The 13,487-nt window shown below is 37.1% G+C and overlaps 4 protein-coding genes across 12 annotated transcripts; 1 reads left to right on the top strand and 3 right to left on the bottom strand.

The window, feature by feature from the left end:
- Positions 1-5: 5 nt before the first annotated feature.
- On the bottom strand, positions 6-2,464 carry LOC106656303 (AN1-type zinc finger protein 1-like). 6 transcript variants are annotated; one of them, XM_014377191.2, is made up of 4 exons: positions 2,373-2,464; positions 2,002-2,177; positions 507-908; positions 6-436 (listed from the first exon to the last, which is right to left on the bottom strand). In XM_014377191.2, the coding sequence occupies exons 3-4, from the start codon at positions 894-896 to the stop codon at positions 56-58; spliced, it is 771 nt and encodes a 256-aa protein (XP_014232677.1). In that variant the 5' UTR covers positions 897-908; positions 2,002-2,177; positions 2,373-2,464; the 3' UTR covers positions 6-55. The 6 variants fall into 6 exon arrangements, with proteins under 6 accessions (XP_014232677.1, XP_023317354.1, XP_023317355.1 ...); XM_023461586.1 differs by lacking the exon at positions 2,373-2,464 and having other exon boundaries at positions 1,798-2,085; XM_023461587.1 differs by lacking the exon at positions 2,373-2,464 and having other exon boundaries at positions 507-926; positions 2,002-2,085.
- Positions 2,188-6,859, top strand: LOC106656305 (ubiquitin-conjugating enzyme E2-17 kDa). Of its 3 annotated transcripts, none has more exons than XM_014377198.1 (5): positions 2,188-3,049; positions 3,703-3,783; positions 3,884-4,088; positions 6,238-6,413; positions 6,620-6,859. In XM_014377198.1, the coding sequence occupies exons 1-4, from the start codon at positions 3,006-3,008 to the stop codon at positions 6,394-6,396; spliced, it is 489 nt and encodes a 162-aa protein (XP_014232684.1). In that variant the 5' UTR covers positions 2,188-3,005; the 3' UTR covers positions 6,397-6,413; positions 6,620-6,859. The 3 variants fall into 3 exon arrangements, with proteins under 3 accessions (XP_014232684.1, XP_023317357.1, XP_014232685.1); XM_023461589.1 differs by having other exon boundaries at positions 2,189-3,049; positions 6,238-6,408; XM_014377199.2 differs by lacking the exons at positions 6,238-6,413; positions 6,620-6,859 and adding exons at positions 4,706-4,873; positions 5,177-6,189 and having other exon boundaries at positions 2,688-3,049.
- Positions 6,784-8,505, bottom strand: LOC106656302 (inhibitor of growth protein 1-like). The gene is made up of 3 exons (XM_014377190.2): positions 8,181-8,505; positions 7,820-8,026; positions 6,784-7,742 (listed from the first exon to the last, which is right to left on the bottom strand). Exons 1-3 carry the CDS (start codon positions 8,314-8,316, stop codon positions 7,165-7,167), a joined length of 921 nt encoding a protein of 306 aa, XP_014232676.1. The 5' UTR covers positions 8,317-8,505; the 3' UTR covers positions 6,784-7,164.
- Positions 8,506-8,944: 439 nt separating this feature from the next.
- LOC106656132 (lipase 3-like) lies at positions 8,945-11,107 on the bottom strand. Of its 2 annotated transcripts, none has more exons than XM_014376817.2 (8): positions 10,854-11,107; positions 10,546-10,744; positions 10,338-10,455; positions 10,005-10,251; positions 9,698-9,865; positions 9,534-9,621; positions 9,277-9,461; positions 8,945-9,205 (listed from the first exon to the last, which is right to left on the bottom strand). In XM_014376817.2, the coding sequence occupies exons 1-8, from the start codon at positions 11,043-11,045 to the stop codon at positions 9,050-9,052; spliced, it is 1,353 nt and encodes a 450-aa protein (XP_014232303.1). In that variant the 5' UTR covers positions 11,046-11,107; the 3' UTR covers positions 8,945-9,049. The 2 variants fall into 2 exon arrangements, with proteins under 2 accessions (XP_014232303.1, XP_014232305.1); XM_014376819.2 differs by having other exon boundaries at positions 9,319-9,461.
- Positions 11,108-13,487: the final 2,380 nt, after the last annotated feature.

The following is a 13,487-nucleotide window of genomic DNA, read 5'->3' as shown; positions in this document are numbered from 1 at the left end:
ACGTCTATATATTTTACAATATTTACAATAATTAAATAAAATTAGTTCAAAATTTTTATTTATACAATGAGACATCAATCTTTTCATCTTCACAATACTCCAAAATGATATCATTACCATTAACTAAACAGTTTGACTTGATAAACTGTGACAATGTATCACTAAGATCTTTACTTACAATATCACCTGTCTTGTGATTAAAAATTCTAAGCTTGGTGGCAGTTGCAACATTATTATTATTGGGGACATTTAATAAATCAGATATATTGTCTATTATTCTACCGATACTCCACTCTGTTGATACGAATACTGCTTTAGGTCCAGAATTTGTTTTCAATGTACCTTTAATAGGAAGATGAACTTGAAAGTAACAACGTTCAGCAATTGGAATATTTTTTAAACCCACAGCTTTTCCTTTTAATTTCATAAGTTGCACCTGAAAGTAACATCTCAATAAATATAAAAGTAACATTGATTTTCAATGTTAGATTTCTATATTTCTTTACCTTGTTAGCCATTGCAGAATTCTTACTTGATTTGATTTTACTATCTACATCTTTATCTACATTGGTTTTAGATTCTTGGAAATCTTTTTTTGCTTTTTCCCAATTGTCCCATTTCTGACAATGTTTTTCATCATGAAGTGGTTGTGTAAAAGCAGCATCCCTTATGGCAAATGCTTCAGCAATTGGATTATCTTCATGTAGTTCCTTGCCAGTGAATTTAACATCTTTTTTTGACTCTGGATCATCATTAATTTTAGGACAGAGATGCAAAGATGCATTATAATGATCTTTGCAAAAAAATTGTATGCACTTTTCACACTTCAAAGGTAAATAGTCAAGCTGTTTACATTCTGTGAATGAACATTGTGATCCAACCTCAGGCAATTCCATTGTTTTGAAATTCTAAAAAAATTGCGAATACTGAATTAATCAAAATTAAAATCTGAATCATCATACAAGAAATTGAAAAATTGTTTAAAACTGTTTATCAGTATATGAAACAAAAAAGTGTAAACATCCGCGTTGTTCATTGCTACCGAATGATGTAAACAAATTCAGGAAATTTGATCGTTCGTTAACATCGTTTTCGTCAGCATGACAAACTCGTTCGACTTGGGGAAAAAAGAGAATGCGAAATATCAAGGCAGAAATCCTTGACTTATCAAAAATCTATAAGTACAAGTTAGAAAATACGAAAAAAAGAAGAATTATGATACATGATATAAATAGCGGGGTGTAGGAAAACACGAAGAGAAGAAAAAATAACAACGAACGAGTATTTTCAACAGTCGGCGGTCAGTTCATCGGTACTACAAAGAGAGATGAGTCTTTTTTCTTTAAAAATAAATCAAATTCGTCAGCTCTCTCGCGGTCACAACATTGTCGTGCGAGTATTCGTCTGCTGTTTTGACTAGGCAAAATTTTCTTGGATCAGTCACACAATGAGCGCAATTAAGTTTCATTAAATCTTAGAATACAAAGGTGGCAATGCATTTACCTAAGTTGTCTGAATTCTTGGTATTGAAAGAAGTACCCAAGGAATTAAAATATTACAGAGCAACAAAAAAAGGAGTGGAGCCTTTACCGAGCGCAACAGCTTAAAACACAACAGCGACTTCAAAAAGCCTACACGCGCTATCACACACACACGCGCGCGTCCACGCATAAACTCGAAGTTCGAACTCGTGCAAACGGCAAAGTTCAGGTTCTGTGCCGCGCGGCCTTCATCGAGGAGCGTGTGGTCGACGACACACAAAGGCTGCAAAAACGTGCAGCTGCATGAATACTATACCTATACATGTACAGACTCGTGTACACAAAGCAGCAACGTATATAACGATATATATCGTGTGTGTACACTTCTACAGTTTAGCATTGGTTTGATGCGCGAGCTGCGGCCCGGGTACATGTAATGTCGCGAGAAGGACGCGCGCGCGTGTTCGTCTGTTAAAAACCTATACCTATATATATTTTTAGTACATCTACCTATACATACATTGTACAGAAAATCTACGTGTGTCGTGCGAATTTACCCACAGCAGCAGTAGCGCAGCAACAGCAGCAGCAGCGACGATTCTCTTGGTCGTCGAGCAGACTCGATCGAGTAAAAGTCCTCGTCGAATGGGTGGACTAGTTTTATAGCATCAATCGGCGCCCTCAACAGTTTCGTTACTGCGAGCAAAAAAAAAAAAAAAAATTAAAATTCAACGCGTTGCAAAATCCACGCTTCGTGCATACTCAAGTGCAAGTCGGAGCAGCAGTAGTGCAAGCGTATTCGTGCATGCACTTGATTAATACGGACGCGAAATCGCAAGTGCGCTACCTATAGCAAATTACGCACGATACAGTCGAGCGTTTAATACTTACACGTACAAAAGAAAATATATATCGAATATATATAAGCGAGCGGGGTGCACAGGGGGAAGAAAGGAAAGCCAAGAGTGAAGAAGCCCTCTGCGATTGCGGCCAAGACTAGTTCGTGTGCGCGTGAATCACCGACTCTCGTCCGAAGATAAAAGCGTATATTGTACACAGCAACTGTCCGTACCAAAATCCAATACCACCACATTGCTCATCGAGCGTGCCTTCGAGCAGCATCTTCGTCGTTACACGCAGCCCGATAAATCTCAAGTCATCGTGCTGATATAAAGCCATTATTTTCAAATAAACAGCAAAACGTCGTCGACGAGTCTCCGCGATTCTTGCGATCGCCAACACATTTGCCTATATAGCCGAGATATACGTAGTGTGTCCCGTCGACTCTAGTGTGTGTTAGTGCGTGCGAACTCGGCTGTGTGTGTCCGTGTGTCTGTGCGTGATTATACGAGCAGTCCGAAGAGAGAGAGAGCAAGACAGAAGATTGAAGAGACTCGACTGCTGCTGCTGTGTGCTACTATACTGTTTGCTGCAAAAAACTGCTGTCAGAGATACTACGCGTAAAAAGACCTTCGTCTAGAAGTTTACATATAACGTATTCGTAGATAGAGTTAATTCAATAACATGTCGACACCCGCGAGAAGACGACTCATGCGAGATTTCAAGAGGTAAGGATATCCTTTGCTCGCTTTTTTGCCGTATTTTTCACGAGTGTGTGGCTCAGGAGTTATAATACCTTTTCTCGATTTGGGGCCCCCCTGTGCCGTGAAAGAAAGACAGAAAGAGAGAGAGAGAGAGAGAGCGAGTGCGCTTGTATGTATGTGCGTGCGAATCATTTGCGAATGTGTGCGACATTTGGGATGTCTACGTTCGCGTGTTGTACAACACGATACATTATAATGACGTTATTATTATACAGCAACCAGCTTTTCTTTCTCTCTCTTTATCTCACACACTCGCTCTGGGAAAATCGGAGAAAATGCACTTCCGTCAGGCCAAATCGAAACGCTCGTCGAGCGCGCAGATTCCTTTACCATGTTTTTCCCGATGACGTTCTTTGTGAATTTTATAATTAGAAGCGAGCCAAAATGTGTACTCTTTCAATTGCTATTATATACATATATGTGTGTGTGAATACGTACAAGTCTGTGTGCGCGCACACACACACTCACAAATATGCACACGCATATATATATATATATTTATAAATACATACATGTAAATGTACTACATATAAATACCAATGTACTCTTTCTGATGCCTGTTTTTTTAATTGGTACTATGGACCGATTATCAATCTTTATGCTTTTTGTTTGTGCAGATTACAAGAAGATCCACCAACAGGAGTTTCAGGAGCACCAACCGATAATAATATTATGATTTGGAATGCTGTTATATTTGGGTACGCTTCCAAATATTCATGGCCAGTTTTTTGTTGATGCAACTTTGATGAATTGCTTTTTAAACTAATTTATTGACACTGAACATTGACTTTTTTGCAGACCACATGACACACCATTTGAAGATGGAACGTTCAAACTCACAATAGAATTTACAGAAGAATATCCCAACAAACCACCAACGGTTAGATTTGTTAGTAAAATGTTCCATCCCAATGTTTATGCAGATGGTGGTATATGTCTTGACATTCTTCAAAACCGTTGGAGTCCTACGTATGATGTGTCCGCAATTTTAACTTCTATACAGGTAAGACAATTTTAAAAGTGCCAGAATCATTGTTCTTCATATGTGTAGTTTTTGTCAGTAATGACTTCTTTGTTACTCAATAAAACCTTAACAGCGGTTGCAATTTCATCAAAGTTAATTTTTGATGTGCTCAATGTTACTGAGTGTTATGATCTATTAACCCAAGATTGAAATCATTCATCAATTGACTATTAAATAATGAAATGAATATTTTTTAAACAATAAGAAATGATTCATTTGTAGAAATTAATTTCTTCAATCCTTACAATTATAGCAAAAGTGATCGGTTTATCAGCAATCTGTATATCATAGCCAAGTTTAAAGCTTCCATTGATAATTAAAAATATAAAGTAGAATTAAATATAATTAGCATTATGATATTTATATTGCTACATGAATCTTTCAATCATCAATAACTCATCATCATTACCTTCATATTGGCTTTTATTTGAATCCCATCAAAAATTTTTGAATTGAATTGACTAATGATTCCTTGAAATCTGTTAAATTTTCTCAAAATACTTGACAATAGTTTTATGCTTAAAACGAAAAATCTGAAAAATTTAATTAGTATAGATCATAGTGAAAAGATGATTAAAACTTTTGTGTGGTTGCAGTCGCTGTTAAGTGACCCAAATCCAAATTCACCCGCTAATTCGATGGCGGCACAACTGTACAAAGAGAATCGGCGCGAGTACGAGAAACGAGTGAAGGCTTGCGTGGAGCAGAGTTTTGTGGATTAGTTGGAGGCAAGAATACGCCGCTGTCGCAGTAGCAACTTAAGGGTACGCTATACTGACACTTTTTTTTTTTATAAAAAATTGATAGTTTTGTCCAACGACAATTTTTATTATGGTTTTATGTAATCAATCAAAATAAATTTCATTTCTTGCAATTTTTATCTATAAACCATTTTGAAGCATCATAAAATAAAGTTTTTTATGACTGATCAATTATCACAATTTTTTTTGAGTTATAATTTAATTAGAGTTGAATCATTATAATCAATTGTTGAGTAAGGTTGAAAATGCCAAAAAGAAAACAATACTCTATCGGCTAATAGAAGCAATAATTATTTTAATTTTTAGTTATGTCAGTATACCGTATCCTTACTGGCAGCTGACACAAACTACAACATGCTGCAACAGTGTCTACAAGGTGTACCAAGGATAAGAAGAGAGTTCATGTGCCACTCTTTAAATTGGAGCTAATGCCGTGTGCTTTAGTTTTACAAATGTGTCAACTTCCCAAGACTTTAATTCCAACACCAATACTGTATCTTATCCTTTGTTCTTGCACACACCTTAAACATAAATAATTACATCATTACTGTAGTCCATGTTAAAAACTGATTACAAATTTTATAGTTCTGTTTCATTTTTAGTATTTTTTCATATGCATTGTTTTGATATAAGTAAATATGAAAATGAACTTTTAATCTACTTCCTAAATTGATGAAATCATAAATTCAAGATAACTATTTGACAAGTTGGTTATAATGATGCTGCAACATCAATTGATTAACTTTCAAATAAATCATACTGATATTTATTTTTAAAAGTACATCAAATTTCTAAAAAATTTCTTTGATAGTTGTTCATATTAACAATGTTTAATTATGGAATTTAATTATAATTCAATTTGATATCTTGCATCATGAAGATAACATTCAATAGCAAACAACCCTAATAAATTTAGATAGAATTTCAAAGGTGTTGTAGAATAAATTAAAAACTTAATTTATTTGTTGGAATACCTTAGTGATATTAAAAAAAGATGTGAATGGTGATAAGGGATGAGCTTTACATTGCAGGATTCAAAATTTTAGAAGTTTGAATTGAAGCCAGTTTTTCTTTTTCAATTCTGCTTTTTGTACAAGCTCTGAATAAAATTATAACAAGAGACACAAGTGACGCTGATGTAAAAAGAAGTGTAAAACTGTTATTTTGATTACAATTGTCATTTCAATAAAAAATATTGCTATATCTATTAGAATTTTAAGTGATGTACTTTCATAGTACAGTTAAATTAACTCACTTATTTATCATAATTTAAATTACATACGTAAAAGCATAAAATAAATGCATAATTTGACTTTGTACACCAGTCTTTTATTTTTTCCTTTTATCAAAAATAATCTATGTTTCAGTCTTTATTAGATGAGCCAAATCCAAATTCACCTGCTAATTCTTTAGCTGCTCAATTATATCAAGAAAACAAACGAGAATATGAAAAAAGGGTGGCAACTGTGGTTGAGCAATCTTGGTTGAACTTTCAAGAAAGTGGTTCAACAGAAGATCCACACTGACATTAAATAAATGTAAAGTATGAATCACTTATTAAATTATTTATTAAATTTTTTTCAAGGTATTAAAAATTCATAATTGGACAATGATGTTTGTTTTTTTTTCAATTATTAAATTTCCAAAATCACTTGGCAAATATAAATTTTGATAATAATACGCAATAAAATACCATTATTTATAATTCTTAAAATTGACACTAATGTAAAATTATTTTACATATTTCAGGTAATTACGTTACTTCTCTAACAAGTCAAATGTCTCAATGTGATTCTCCTCTTTGGAAAAATGCAAAATTGCATTGTTATGTAATTGAGGCAGCAATAGTTTGCCATTCACATAATTTTAAAATAAATTAGGAGTGACTGTGAAAAAATAGGATATCAGAATAATTTGAACTCATGTAATTCATTTTTATTAATTTTAATACTGTCTATGCTATTAAAGTGATATTTCATTTCCATTTAATAACTTTTGTTTTCATTCATTTTATACTCAATTTAGAAAATATAATATTATATTAATGTGCTCCTTCCAAACTATTCTTATTACTCTTTTCATTAAAATCACAAAGCATTATTCAAAAGATAATCAAAAGATATTCTACTTTAAATTAATGTTATACAAGATTATAGAATATGTATGTACAATTATTTACATTTGATCACAATACAGAACACATTTTTTATAACTATTTCTCTACTATCTAATGCTATGATTATGATTTTTTTAAAACTAATCCTCAATTAATCAGAATTCATTACTGTTCAGTACTATGAATTTCCTTCTTTTTCTTTTTTGTACTGAGCAAGGTCTTTCATGAACTGATGTTTAGGTTTCATTGTATTGGATTTGTCTGACCGGCACATTGGGCAAAACCATTTACCTTTAGGTTTTGTAGTTAAAAAAACACATGAAAAATGAAACCACTCAATGGGACATAAATCATTGTCACATAAAATCATTTCTCCATAAGAAATTTGTTCACATAGGCAATATACAGGCTCGTCTGGATCAACATTAGGATCATCTGGTTGCACAGTGTCTTCCTCATGCTGTTGAGACTGTCCTTGCCTAGCTTTCCTTTTCTTCTTCTTTCCAACATTAGCAGCAACGGCACTTCTCTTGGGATTGCCATTTGAAGTGCTGGGAAGATTTTTTGAAGATTGACTTTCAGCCATAGCAAATGTCTCCAAAAGAGCAGCATGTTCAATCAAGTGTTCTGTTCTTGTGCGTCTGACTCGTTTAGCAGGCTTTTCTGGATTATTGACATTATTACTAGTAGAGTTGCTAGTTGAATTGAAATTACTTTCTTTGTTAACATCATTATTTTCTTTGCTTTTTTCAAAATCTGTAAAATATGATTGTTTCATTAAATTCAACAAGATTCTTGATATATACTTATACTGAAAAATCTATTGATCTTACCTAAATTTTTGTAACCAGAGTCCAATATTTTGTTTTTGCTTTCAAGCAAGTCATTGATCTTCCCTACGGTATGCAATTTCAAATCTCCAACTTCTTGCATAGATATCAGGCAATTTTGCAATATCGCTGTAAGTCTAGCTCTTGCTGCAGAATCGGGTTCAGTTTTGCTCAATGCCTCGCGATAATTTTCCATTTCACGTACATTACCTGCAGTGGCAATATGTAGTTAGAAAAATAATACGTACACAATGGAAATCAACACAGAGTTACATATTATTATGTCAAGACAGTATTGAAGAATAGTCAGAAGGACTGCAGATGATTAACTATAGTATTTGGCGAATAAAGAAAAAAATCTTACTTTGACTGCGGACGTCCAATTCTCGAAGCTCGGTTATTAACAACTGCACGTCATGGGGTAAATTTTCTACCATGTCGAGATAGTCAGAGGTGTAGCTAGCCGCTTTGTCGTTTTCCACGGCACTCTGGTTCAACATCTTGATAAACTTTTTCTCAAAAAGTCCACTTATTATATTAAACGACCGAAGCCTGGACCGTTAGAACCCGGTATAAGATGGAGATTCCGTTTACGCTAAAGAGTCTCCACGAGGCTCAAATAGAAAAAAACAAAGCCAGAATTAGATGAGAGGTGACCAACACAGTATGCGTGGATGCAGCAGCACAACGGCGTGGTGGCCATAGAGTGGGAGAAGTTTAATGGCTGCCTGCCGCGCGCTGCCGAAGCTAGAGCCGCCTATCGAACGATACCATTTCAAATCTGGTAAAATGTATACCAGTTCGTTTTCATTCTTATTGTAAAAAAGTTTTTGATTAGTGAGTACATTGAATTTCGATGCTTTTTTCGACAAAGCTCTCGTTTCTAATAAAGAGCATGTATTTTTAAAGGTCGAACGTTCGAATTGAAGATCGCTCGAATCGACCGTTGGTGTAACGATACAGTGCATTCAGTTCGAGCGGGTTTCTAGCTTACTGACGAGAGATAGCAACAGTCATTTCATGTTCTATCTCCGTTGCACTCACGCGAGGCCGAGCGAGTCGATTAGTTTATCGAGACTTAACAATTCAAGCAGTGTTTTTAATCAATTCTTTATTTTAAATTTCCAGTTTTCTTTTCGTACAGTCAGTTAATTTCGGTTATTCGAGAGTGATATCAGTGGTGCGCGATTTCAAACAATATGGTTCGAACTCAGTGAACTTTTTTTTCGGTTTTCAAGTAGAATACTTTGCCATCATTTGCATCAGGCGATCGTTGAGAAGTGTTTTTACATCCTTGGCGAAGATGAAGTCCAAATGAGTAAATTTGTGATCCGGAACGGCCTCTACTGTTTCAAGGTTCGGAATATCTTTTGCCAAGTAGTAGACGTTCTAAAACGGTTATTTACAAAGAATCAATTGAGAATAACGTAAAACGAACGTGAGTATTGAATTTTACACACATTAACGATTTTTTCGAATTTGAATTTTTTTAACGGTATTACCTCGGGAGTGTTGTAAACGTCTCCAAAACTGAAAACCAATGCTATGGGTGTTTTAATATTTTTTAACGCATATTTCGGAGGAATTTTTGCTCCGTAACGAACCACATTTTCCGCTTCCCCGTAATCGTACATTCGAAAATCACCTAAAACCCAAGCATTTATAACTGAATTTCGAATTTTTTCCTTTTCTCGCGTACAATGTTAATTTGAATTACCGTTATTAATCATATTTTGCCCATAATGCGACATTGATTTTTTCGCCATGCCAGCCGGCATGAACGATGTAAACCTTATCAGTGTGTCCTGCAAAAGTTAATTATGTAAATTATGAAATATTTTAAACAAAATGGCGACCACTGCGCTCCGTGAAACGTTATACCAAATCGGGCAATTGTTCGATGTCCGGACCATCGATGACATTGGTTATCGCCAGCAAGCACAGATTTCGAAATCTCACGTTTCGGCTTTTACACATGGATTCGGTCAAGCTCTGCATGCCCGCCTGATTCGGAAAAATCTCGTAGATTTGCAACTTGTCGAACATAGTCTGCAATTTAGAAAATTGATAATTTCACATCGCGTAACGGTCAAAAGGCTGCGAGCTTGTAAACGCCGTCGGCGATGTGCGTGCGACGCATATGTAACGTGTATAGGTATTATCATTTTCGCATGCAGCATCGACAAACCTGAATACGAGTGACGAGGGGCTTGAGGGCATTGACAATGGGATGCAGCGGCTGATACCAGTAGGCCACGGGTGCCAGGCTAATGGCTAGCGCCACTTTGTCGTTGTACTCGGGCCTGGTCGAGAGCAGGACGTAGCTGCTCGTCGTGCCCATCGAGTGGCCGATGTAAATGACGGCTTCTTTGCCAGTCGCGTTGAGTATGTAGTCGATATTGGCCGGATGATCGTAGACGCCCATTTCGTGCCAACTGCCCGTCCCGGTATGTATGAATCATTATTATCATGCGGCCGAGGCTCGAGCCAATAAAAGAGTCCATTGTGTACATTGTACTACCTGAAATTCCAGTACTCGGCGTCGTAATCGGGATCGAGGCTGACGTGAGCCCTGGCCAAGCCCGTGCCCCGATTGTTGCTCATCCAGACGTCGTAACCCTCGTCGGCCAACAGATAGGCTGCAATTAATTTTCACAATTTTTTTTTTTTATTTAATATAGCATCGCTGAGTCACAGTTCGGATAATTTTCGGCGCTAATTTATCTCACCGAGATCGATGCCAGGCCCTCGGACGATCCATTGTGTGCTGATGCAGAAGGCGCCCGGGATCAGCAGTACCGGTGTCCTTTTCTCCTTGCTCGGGTTAACCTTGTGTCCGGGAATTCTGTAGGCGAGTAATCTGTAGCCGTCCTCCGTTGTAATCTTGTGCTTCTCCACCGGGTAATTGAATTTTTTAACGATCGGCTCCTTTTTCATGAATTCATTTAATTTTTTAGTATACTCCGAGCCAATATATTTCCCCTTTCACCCTACTACTTGCGCAAATTGACTTTTTTATTTCAACTAATTAACTTACATTATCTATATCTGGATTAATGTGATCAAACGGATCGTAATCTGGATCGAAACGGTAGGACTTGGGCTTTTGTTTCAACCTCACCAAGCCCCTGATCGTTGACGTCCCGTCTAATGAAGAATGATCCGCGGCGACTTGCCCGAGAGCGACGAATAACGCACTGAACAGACAAACTTTGACACGCAGTTTCATTTTCGAATGATTTTAATTTGACATAATTATGAAAAATCAGAGTAACGATGTTTTCATACAAGATAGCGATCTGAGACTCGTCCCAACTACGTAAGATATCGCGAGTCGCAAAAAGGCGCGTATTAATTTTTCTTCGAACTTAATTCGGATATTACTCAAGAGTTGTAGCGTGTCTACAGCGTGTACTGTTACACATTATCGCAAAAAACGATAGTCATTCGTAGCTCACAAATAGATTTTCTGGTTTGAAAACAAGTTTCAATTCTTTTTCTTCAAATGATAGTGTAGGTATCAATATAGGAAAATCAAAAAATTTTTTTTTGACAAAATTTAATAATATAAAAAAAACCCTGCGATCACGCTTGCATCGCAATTATGAGCTTTGGTCTGCAAAATATCCAATGCCTATCATCAGAAAAATCCGCTCGATAGCTTCTTCGATTCAAATGTAGCCGTTAGGTCGGACATCTCGACGCACGTAGACAGATCGCAATGCTTGCAGTGTGAATTCGACATTCGTGTACGTAACCGACAAACTCGTACTATATTCGAACATTGAACATTCGTTCAAACAAGTGGACGGGTACACGTTCTTATATGTTGCGGTGTGCGCTTATACAACATTTGAGTCGCGAGATGCTCATCTTATGTATAGCATAAGTATGTTTGTGCAGTGCTTCCTGGAACATTATCGGTCGAGAAGTATATATGCCTGTATACTTGCCCGCCCCCAGTCCAACGTTCGAATTTAGAAGTCGTTCCAAAAAGTGCCAAAGCCGTCTGTCAGCAGTTTCTCGGTGCGTGCGCAGTTTTATATAAAAAAATTCGTTGGGGGTTAAGGCAAGAAGTCGTCTAGGAATACGGCAAGATTTTATAGTGACTAGCGACAAGAATTTCATATCATAGAATTCAATTTTGCGAGTACTTATTTGTTTCCACATTTTCTTGCAATTGTGTCTAACAAGTAGCGCAGCGACTAATATACAGCGTGAAAAAAATCTTGACTCATACGATAGTTTCGAGAGATTCCGTGCTCGTGAAAATCGTCGATCAATTTTCATTAAGGTGTTTCCCATGAAAAATCCCGTCAAGACGCGATAAGACGACACCGATTTATCACACCGAGCGTATACGCAACGATATACTATATTACACACACAGTACCGTCCAATTCGATCTATTACGTTACGCGACAATATATTTTATACGATATGTACACAGAATCAACCCTCCATCGAATCATATCTTCTCTGTCGTGCAGCTATGGCAGCGACGTCGAAGAGTCTAGGCTGGCGTGGCATCCCTCAAGAATATATGTCACTGGCTGAGAAGCGAACGACACAAGCGAGTCGGGGCGCAAAAAAATATGCGAGTCACTCAGAAATATGTATCAAGCCATTTGAGCGCGTGTCAGTGCATATAAGCAAAACCAACCAATCAATACGTGCAGGCGTACGCGTATACTCCTCTCTTCCGAGTCTATATAATATACACTATACATATGATATCGTTAGATAAAAAAAAAGTGCCAAGAGCGGAGCACGCGCAAACGTGCCGCGTCTAAATTCGGCTGTTTTCCTATGCGCAGGCAGTGCGCTCAAATGTGCTCGAAGTAATGTTAACTCAGCCGGCCGGGAAATGCGCGAGAGGGAATAATATGTATCAATGTGCATATTTCGCTCGAGTCATTGCGTGATAGAGTAATTGGGCAAAAAAGAGAGGCTATCGAGCCGAGAGTAGCGGATAAGCGAGTTTGCTGCTTGGTACTTGCAATTTCTCCCTGATGTACACCTTAGTTTAATTTTTTCGAGCTCTCTTTATGATTTACCTACTTTGATGTAAGCGTCAAAAATAATGTCAAAAAAAGAAAGAAGTAGAGAAAATTCCGAGTGAGCATATAGTTCTCTTATCAACGCTACAAAACGCAACGACAGCTAGCACGTGAAATGCATGATATATAAAATTCAAAGCAACGAGACAAGGAAGTTGAGCGAAAAAAGAAGAAGGTGAGTGAGGGTGTCTATCGCTGTATATATACGTATTTAAGCAGTCCTCGGGAATACTTCCAACTCGTTTCTTTGGCCTCTCTACGCTGTTGTACATGTCTTTTCAGCTCTACTATACTCGCGATAGTGGCGCATTCACACGCAGTCGAACGTTTTCCCGGTAGCGAATGGGCTCGAGGTGCGAATTTCCAACACGTATTCGAGAGAGAGAGAGAGAGAGAGAGAGAGCTCGATCGGAGATAGAGTAGCTCTCTCTGCTACTTATACTGGCACGAGGACGGTCAGGCACAGGCGGGAGTACTTTTGCATTATGCAAATCTTAATTCGTACCTTTGGCCAAGTATATATGCATTATACGGTATGTACATAGATACGATAGCTTCTCTGTGTCTCGTACGCGAGAGCAGCAGGAAGAGACAAAAAGAAGAGAGCGCGA

This window comes from Trichogramma pretiosum, unplaced genomic scaffold (genome assembly GCF_000599845.2).
Source record: "Trichogramma pretiosum strain Unisexual culture from Peru unplaced genomic scaffold, Tpre_2.0 scaffold4, whole genome shotgun sequence".
In the NCBI taxonomy this organism is placed as follows: Eukaryota; Metazoa; Arthropoda; class Insecta; order Hymenoptera; family Trichogrammatidae; genus Trichogramma; species Trichogramma pretiosum.
This window is presented reverse-complemented; position numbering and strand designations above follow the sequence as displayed.

Bases quoted from the DNA above. Each gene is read 5' to 3' on its own strand.
- LOC106656303 (XM_014377191.2), bottom strand. From the start codon at position 896: ATGGAATTGCCTGAGGTTGGATCACAATGTTCATTCACAGAATGTAAA. The intron at 437-506 runs GTAAAGAAATAT...TGTTACTTTCAG, and splicing joins ATTCTGCAATGGCTAACAAG to GTGCAACTTATGAAATTAAA.
- LOC106656132 (XM_014376817.2), bottom strand. From the start codon at position 11,045: ATGAAACTGCGTGTCAAAGTTTGTCTGTTCAGTGCGTTATTCGTCGCT. The intron at 10,456-10,545 runs GTGAGATAAATT...AATTAATTGCAG, and splicing joins AGGGCCTGGCATCGATCTCG to CCTATCTGTTGGCCGACGAG. The intron at 9,206-9,276 runs GTGTGTAAAATT...TAACCGTTTTAG, and splicing joins AATTCGAAAAAATCGTTAAT to AACGTCTACTACTTGGCAAA.
- LOC106656305 (XM_014377198.1), top strand. From the start codon at position 3,006: ATGTCGACACCCGCGAGAAGACGACTCATGCGAGATTTCAAGAG. The intron at 3,050-3,702 runs GTAAGGATATCC...TTGTTTGTGCAG, and splicing joins CTCATGCGAGATTTCAAGAG to ATTACAAGAAGATCCACCAA. The intron at 3,784-3,883 runs GTACGCTTCCAA...ACTTTTTTGCAG, and splicing joins TGGAATGCTGTTATATTTGG to ACCACATGACACACCATTTG.
- LOC106656302 (XM_014377190.2), bottom strand. From the start codon at position 8,316: ATGTTGAACCAGAGTGCCGTGGAAAACGACAAAGCGGCTAGCTACACC. The intron at 8,027-8,180 runs GTAAGATTTTTT...TTGCCACTGCAG, and splicing joins ATTGGACGTCCGCAGTCAAA to GTAATGTACGTGAAATGGAA. The intron at 7,743-7,819 runs GTAAGATCAATA...CATATTTTACAG, and splicing joins CTCTGGTTACAAAAATTTAG to ATTTTGAAAAAAGCAAAGAA.